Source organism: Vigna unguiculata, chromosome 3 (genome assembly GCF_004118075.2).
Source record: "Vigna unguiculata cultivar IT97K-499-35 chromosome 3, ASM411807v1, whole genome shotgun sequence".
NCBI classification, from domain to species: domain Eukaryota; kingdom Viridiplantae; phylum Streptophyta; class Magnoliopsida; order Fabales; family Fabaceae; genus Vigna; species Vigna unguiculata.
In genome coordinates this window covers 43,506,419-43,515,090 of record NC_040281.1, presented here as the reverse complement: position 1 = coordinate 43,515,090, position 8,672 = coordinate 43,506,419, and the positions used below count along the sequence as shown (strand labels likewise).

Below are 8,672 nucleotides of genomic sequence, written 5' to 3'. Positions count from 1 at the left end.
GTTTACAAATATTGAAACCCTAAATATATAAATGTTCCATTTTTTATGAAATACATCCACACATACAACCAAAGACAGTAACAGTAGATAGAAAAAAATAATTTAGTACTAAACTACAACAACACATATAAGCTTTTTGTAAATACTGAAAACAACATCAATGTTCTTTGAAATCAATCAAAAGAAAAGTAAACCACTGTTTAGTGCATGCTATCATATTTTATAAATATTTAAGCAGTTCAATAACTTGAATCCAGAAGAGAAAGGTTAAACATTGTTGTTCAGTTTTCCTTCTTGTGAAGATTTTCTCTCAGTTGGGAGTAAAAAGTCCAATGAGGATGAGAGGAAGTGATTGCAGGTTGACCAAATGGATGATCCTTCACATATGACTCAACATCACTACCCTCAGCAACACCTTCCAAGTACAAACAAAGCTCACCATTTGGATCTACACAAATAAAAACTTTCAACACCTTAAGAAAAAAATTTAAAATTAACAGTATTGGGGAAGAATCATACATCCACCTTTAAAACACAAGAAATTAAACTGAAAAGTTTTAAAGATAATAAATTAAAGATAAAAAACTGTTAGGAATAGTTTAACTGTGAATCAAAAGTCTCACATTGAATAAAATAAATAAAGTTAAACATTATATAAGAATAAAGATTCATAACACTATTGTCTTAAGATTTTTGGATAAAAGTGGTGTCAAAGGTCTTATATGTGTAAGACTAATGTCATATAAATAGAACTATAACTCATATGAAAAAATATATATATCCCAACACTGTATAAAAATAAAGACGTATAAAACCAATGTCATTTAAATAGAATCACAATCTTAATGACTACGACCCTCATATAATCAAATATATAACCCAACAAAAATAAGTTTTACTGAATCAGAAAATGAAACAACCAATAAAAATATAGAACTAACCCAAAGTGTTGTCAGCTTCATCCTCAGGCTTATATGGCTCTGGGAATATTGATGTATTATCCTGCAATTTAGACTAATGAAGTAAATTCGAAGTAAAATCTTAAAAAGAATAAAGAGATGTATTTTAATTACAGGGTTGAGAAGGGCCTTGTATGGCTTGTCATCAATGAGCAAAGTATTTGAAGCAGAATATGGGCCTCCTATCTTCACATTATCCCATACTTTTATCATTTCCTTGAAAAAAAGAGGTTTGTATTTGTTCTCCAAGGACCTAAACCCAGAATTAGTACATTGATCCTGACCCTGAACAAATTTATGAGCCATCAATAAAAAAAAAAAAGCAAGAACAAAATAACAAAATACCATACTTAGCACATGAACCATCTATCTATTTATTCAAAAGCAAGTTGATTGATAAATGTACCCAAACAAATAGCAGTTTGTTCTTCAATGTCCCAATTGCACAATTTAAGGCTGCATGGATGTTATGCCTGTTTCAATGATGAAATAATTGTGTTAAATACAAAATACACTCAATTCACTTGCATGAAAAAAATTATCTTAAATTAAAAAGTTAATTATGTTTTTAGCTTTTAAACTTTCAACTGAAATTACATTTTTGTTTCTGTGATCATTAAATTTGTACCAATTTAATCTTCATATTTTATAAATAAATGTGTGATATACTTGACAATCAATTCAATGACGTTAAACACTATGTGACAAACAATGTTGTATAATAGATTATGTTCTGTTATGCTCAATAAGTCTCACATTGTTCAAGAATTAAGGTCAAATGTAGTTTAAATATTCTTTATTCTTTTTATTTTCATCTTCTGAGACATCTTTTAAAAACAACACTATGACGAAACTCTACGATTTTAGATAGATTATGTTCGATTAAGTTCACTTTTATAAAATAATAATTATATTTTGAAAAATATTAAAATACTCTTTAACAACCCTACTTTAAATCACGAAACACCCGATAAAATCATTAATCTAAAAGAATGATATAATGAGAATGGTTGGTGGTAACTAACTCCTTTGTGGAAGACCATATCCCCACTTCAAATCTTTCCATGCAGAATTTCATAAATTCTTCACAAAAGGGCCTCTTGAACCCTGCACAACACCAATAACAAAACCAAAAATAGTTTTCAAAAAATGCATTAAAATATATGATGTTTCCAATTAGCACTGTGTGTGTAACATACCAAGATAATTTCTACTTTTCCAATCAGCAGGTCGAGAAGTTATAATTTGTTGCTTGCTACCACGATTAGTTCTGTGAAGTAGTAACCCATTAAGATTCATCACCACCAACTTTTTTCTAGCTCCAAGATTCAGCTTCTCCAAACCAACATCAAATTCTTCCTCATTCTCTTCACCCTTCTTCTTCTCTGCCATTCCTCTTTCTCAAGTACAATTTTAAGTGATGCTTCTTAATGTTCTTAATTTATGTGCAAGGTTGAAAACATGGCTAGTTTTTATATATTTCAAGATCAATCAAACCCTTATTCACATTAGAGACCTTTTTTTTTTGTTAGAGATGGAAATAGTTTAATGAACCTATTAAATTTGTACAACTTTTGAAACCATCATGCAATCAATTCAAAGTTGACCTAATTTTTATACTTCATATGACCCCTATATAGAACTAGGGGGTCTCAACCCTTAAGATTAGTTAATTCATTAAATATTTATCTTACTCTCTTGTTATCCTCAAAAGCTTGCATTAGAGTTCAACAAGCACTTGTAGATTGCTTTTCTCTAAATCATAAGGACCACCTTCACTCATGTAGTTATTCAATAATCTTCAAGTTAAATAACTTCAAATAGTTAAACCGAGTAATTTTGTTTAGGTAAACAATTAAATTGAAAAATCTCTTATAATCTCTTCCTACTATTTCTGTTTTCTGAATATGATATACTAAATATTGATTATCTATGTTTCTAAAACATTGAATTTATTCATTTTTATTCATAAATTATCTTCTAAGAGAATATGATATTTTGAGTAAATTACTACCATCCCATAAGTGATGCGAACAGGACTTTATTCTCTGCTTTGTGTTAAAATAAATTATTCATATTGATTATCAGTTCTATTTAATGTGTGTGTATATGCATTATTGAAGAAATATTTATTTAAAATTATTATTTTTCATAAATTATATATATATATATATATATATAATTGATTATTTTAAATATAGTTTATGAAAATGATAATTTAAAATTAATATTCCTTGAAATAATAAGTTTTATCATAATTTGTGTTAATTTATTTGAAATAACTATTAATATTATATGTTAAGAGATAGTTTTTTAGTGCGTATGTTATTATAATCATAGAGTAAGATATAATGTGTTTGTATTGCTTGAGATTAACGTATGATTAAAATAATAGATGTCGTGTACAATTGTTAAAAACAAAATGTTTAGATGTTGGAATGTACATTCTAATAACATTTTAAAATAAAAACTAAATAAAATATAAAATATAGTTAAACTTGGCCCAATTGGATTGAGCCGAATAAAATCATTGTATAAATTAGTTAAGCAAGAAAAGAAATAAAATGTGTACCTATACATGAAAAGTTTTTTTTTTTTGTTGTTCACATCTTGTTTTCCAATTTTGTACTTTGAATAATTTTTTTTAAATTAAAATAATTATTTTATCAACATTTGATCTTTTAAGTATTTCTTTTTTTAAAATTTAACCAATTTGTTCGATTTGATACTTTTTAATTATTTTATTATTTTTTATTGTCATAAACATCCATATCATAACAGACGTGTTTTCTTCGTTAGTAATATCTAAAAAACTTATTTAACAAAATATATCTAAAAAATTGTGTATCAAGAATACATATAATAACAATAGTTTATCTCATGATATCTTATTTATATTAATTATTTAATAATTTTATCTATTTTGAACTTTACTATCTATTTAAATAATTTTTTAGTGAGTGAAGAATAACCTGCTAAATTAAAATTATTTGGTATTTGGTATATATATATTAACAATATTTTTTTAACTGTGTTATTGAATAAATAAACTAAACTATGCATTAAATTTTAGAGGTGTAAAATAATGCAAATATATTTGTATCGTTTATCTTCAAGATGATGTTAGTCATTATTTTGTACCCACGGGCATAGTTAACACTTCAGCATGACTAATATTATACAATTAATTACTTAATAAGGTATTAAGTATTGAGGTTATTGGACTGAATTAATCAAGCTAAAAAAAATATTAAATTTGTTATAAATATGTTGAGATTTATTAGGTGTGTCCTCTTTATTTGTTGAACACTTGTTACATTATCAATATGTTTTGTTGATTTAAGCATCCAATTGTCTTTGAAATGACTTCATCTCTCGATCAAAAAAGCATGCAGAAGACATTAGGATGTATTTGACGAACCTACAAGTACAAAGGAGCAAGTTAAAGAGATGTATTAATTTTATTGTTACAAGAAAATATTTAAATAACAATCAATTTTAAAGACAAAAAATAAGTAGTCACTCTAGTAACTAGGGATGATAAATAAAACCTATCCCTGTTTTGACTAGGAATTCTCGTATCGACTGAGTATGAGTTGGATATTAGAAATACTCGACTTTTTCAATTGGGTATGACGATGAGATGAAGATGTACATATTTGTCTCGTCCTTATACTCACAATAATACCCGTCTTCGCCATATCCTCATCCTCATTTCAATTATTAAAACACTCATAGTCTATTAAGTAATCTTTTATATATATATATATATATATATATATATATATACACACACACACACACACACATACATACTAAAAACATTACACACATTCTATTTTTTATTTCTTTTAATTGTTTGGCTTGCCATGAAATTTATATACATCTCTAAAGTTGATATTTGAAAAGTTTTAAGACACATGTTTGATAATTTTTTTAATAATTTTATTTGTTATTTATTTTTATCATGTAAAATATTATTTTGATATTTTTATATAATTATTTTTATTTTCTAACTTATTATCATATGTGTAAATTTATCACTATAATTGTATAAATAAATTTTATCGACTATAATATAATAAATTAATGAAATTGTCATGAATTTTTTTTATCATCATCCAACATGTATTGAAGTTCAAAAGATGAAATATCTATGTTAAAGTTCTATTATTATTAGAATCTTTGTTATTTGTGTGATTTTGATCAAGTGATGTATTATAACTTCTATTAGTGTAAAAAAAAATTTATTAGAATTTGAAAAATTTACGTAAACAAACATTTAAATATTTTTTAATTTGAATATTTGTTTTCTTTTTATATTTTTTAAATATGTTTAAATTTTATCAACTAGGTTTCATTAATGGTGCAAAATTTATAAATACTTTGCCTCTCATGAAATTTTATTTGATATTCTAATTTGGAATGTATACAATTATAATTTATTTCTAAATATTTCAAAATGAAGAAACAACTCTCATTTTAATATCGAATATTTGATAATATTATATTTTATTTACCGTAATTTAGTATTTCTTTATAAAAAATAATTAATATTAAAATAGTAAGAAAACGGATATAGGTATGAATACAAGTATATGCCCGTTACCGGTGAGGATGAAGATGAGACAAAAATTTGATACTGATCATTAGGTTTAGGAATGGGTATGGGGATGAATATTTTCTTTGGGATGGTGAAATTCGTTCCCGCCCTGTCTCGTTGTTATCCCTAATAGTGACTAATTTAGATACTAATTTATAAACTAAAAAGTATTACTCTCTTAAATAATCACTATTATGGATCAAAATTTATAATTAATAACCAATTATACTTAAATTGGTCACTAACATGTCAGGTGGGTCACCAATTTATTGGGTCCACACTGATTTAATTAAAAAAATAAAAGGAGGTATTTTTTATGGGCTCCCAACTCCCATTATGCAATTTAAATATGGAACCCTTGCATCAGGTTTGAAATGAGAGAAAAATAGAGTGAGACAGAGAGAATGAAGTTGTGAGTACCTCTAGTGAGAAGCCATTAGAAAGAGAGTGAAGAAGAAGAAGAAAAGAGCAACCAGTGTATCCTGTGCAAGTCTGTGCAGAGAAGCTACCTTGGAGAAAATGTTTTATTCCCTTTCTCATATATTGAGGTTCACTCTATTGTTTATTTAAAGTACCTATTAGGGTTTGTTATCCACCTTGTTGGTGAAGAGAATAGTGTTTTATTGATTCTTGGAATCTCCAAAAGAACTTGTGGTGTACCCATCAATTTTTATTAGTGAAAGTTTTTACAGGACAAGGAACCATGAATTTTTCTTCCATATTGAGGTTTTCCCACATTAAATGTTTGTTGGTTCCTCCCTTTTCTATTTTATGCATTTTATTATTTTATGCATTTTACATGTTTATCGATAGATTATTTTAACACCTTGGTAACAAGGTCCAATAATTGGCTTGTGACCATTCATCCACATTATTTGATGTTAATTGTTGCGATCAAACTCAAATAGCATAAAAGAGAATTGTTGTAGTCATTTATATAGCATTTCGGTAAAGTGAATCTAAACATATAAAATTTGAATCTTGAGGTAGCTTTACACCACTTGATCACTGCTCTAAGACTTGGTCCCTTCACTGATAGTCATGCAAGAAGTCCACAATTGACTTAAATGAATTGAGATGCAGGACAAGTTTTTCTAGTTGGAAAGAACTCAAAGACTTTCTATAATAAGGTTTGAGCCAAGACAACCTCATAAAAAGAGGTAGTATGCAAAGGAATGTCCCTAATGACAACACATTGTATGAATCAAGGAACCAAAAGCATCAAATTTTGTACACTACACTCTCTTGAATGCTAAAAGGGGGTGCACATATGAGAAAAGACAATCAACATTGACCTCATACTAACATTGAGGAAGGTATTAACACCCGAAACGTCGATACCACAAGTTGATATTATTGAAAATACAAACACTCATCATATGAGTGTTTTATAGTAAAAGACAAGATTGAGTGATACATGCAATTCATCTCATATGCAAATATTTGTTCAAAGGAATAAAAGTTATCAATTAAAAGACTTTGCATCGAGAAGATAACACAATTATCAATGACCTCCAAGAATAGTACCATTGAAAATACCATGCTCAGTGGTGAGAAATTATCCTAGTGAAAGAACATAAGGTTTTAAAGACTCTATTATTATGAACCATAAATATCATTGGTGGCAGTTTAGATAAAGATATGTCCCCTAACATTAATAATGATCAAACAACCGTATGGCGTAGAAGTGGATTAATGCAATTTCATTCACTCTAAAAACAAAAATATTTTAATAACATTCACTCATACATGATTTAAATCCATAAATCCGCTACAAAAATAATTATGTACCATCACATCTTAGTGTAGAAAGCTTATTCCTAATGAAAACATCATTGCATCTTAAAAACTTTATAAACATAATCTAACAAGAACAAAATTCAAAAAACTGAAATTATCTATGAGAAACCATACAACTTTTTTTAATTAAAAAAGTATAAATAAAAGAAATGATAGATAATTTAATAAAAAAGGGCACGATAATGTGGTTTTATAACATTCACTTATACATTATTTAAATCCATAAATCTGCTACAAAAATAATTATATAGCATCACATTTTAGTGTAGAAAGCTTATTCCTAATGAAAACATCATTGCATCTTAAAAACTTTATAAACATAATCTAACAAGAACAAAGTTCAAAAAACTGAAATTATCTATGAGAAACCATACAACTTTTTTTAATTAAAAGAAGTATAAATAAAAGAAATGATAGATAATTTAATAAAAAAGGGCAAGATAATGTGGTTTTATAATTTTAATATATATATATATATATATATATATAAACTCTAGATATATTTGAAATTTATTTTTAAGAAAATCTTACAAAATTAAATCTTTTCGGAAAATTTAGAATCAAGATTTTAGATTTATGTTAATTTGAGTTTACTCATCAGTTATCTTGGATGTGTATTTCATTCATCAGTTGTTTTGGATGAGTATTTCATTGTTGTGTTTTGGCCCACAATAAACTATCATTGTTACAATAGAAAATATAAGAGTATAAAGAAAACTTAAAAAAAATAAAATTTTCCATTGCCGGGAATCGAACCCGGGTCTCCTGGGTGAAAGCCAGATATCCTAACTGCTGGACGACAATGGAATTTTTGTTAAAATTTTGATCCGTAAACTATTAATATAAATACTGAAATACTGCAAATAATTATAAAATGTCTTACTTGTTTGGAGACTGAGAGAAAGTGCTACCCCACTAGAGCACCACCATAGTTGACCACGGGGTTTCATTATTCATGCTATAATATAGATTTTAATTTTAAATGTCCCCGATATTTAATCATTTTATTTATACATGCTATATTATTGGAAAGAAGCTATTTTGAAGTCATAATGGTGTGTCTCTGTTAATGATGTCTTCAAAGTGTGGCAAACAGAGTTGTCGTTGTTTCTGTTTCATCAAAGTTAATAAATAAATATTTCTTACACATATTACACCATTTGGTTCCCATAGTAGCAAAATTTTGAGGCCAAGATCTTAATTAAATTGTTGAAATGATATTCTTAAAATAGAATTGAGTTGATATGTGTATGAAACAAAGAAATTGAGTAGTGTGAGGTGGAAGCATAATGAGTGTAAAGTAAAAGACA

General features: G+C 26.9%; 1 protein-coding gene and 1 non-coding gene across 2 annotated transcripts; both read right to left on the bottom strand.

Moving 5' to 3' along the window:
* Positions 1–281: 281 nt before the first annotated feature.
* LOC114175473 lies at positions 282–2,351 on the bottom strand. Its single transcript, XM_028060225.1, has 6 exons — positions 2,159–2,351; positions 1,985–2,066; positions 1,366–1,432; positions 1,074–1,244; positions 942–1,002; positions 282–448 (listed from the first exon to the last, which is right to left on the bottom strand). Exons 1-6 carry the CDS (start codon positions 2,349–2,351, stop codon positions 282–284), a joined length of 741 nt encoding a protein of 246 aa, XP_027916026.1.
* A 5,746-nt stretch (positions 2,352–8,097) lies between these two features.
* On the bottom strand, positions 8,098–8,169 carry TRNAE-UUC. Its single transcript has one exon. It is a non-coding gene; the product is annotated as a tRNA-Glu (tRNA).
* Positions 8,170–8,672: the final 503 nt, after the last annotated feature.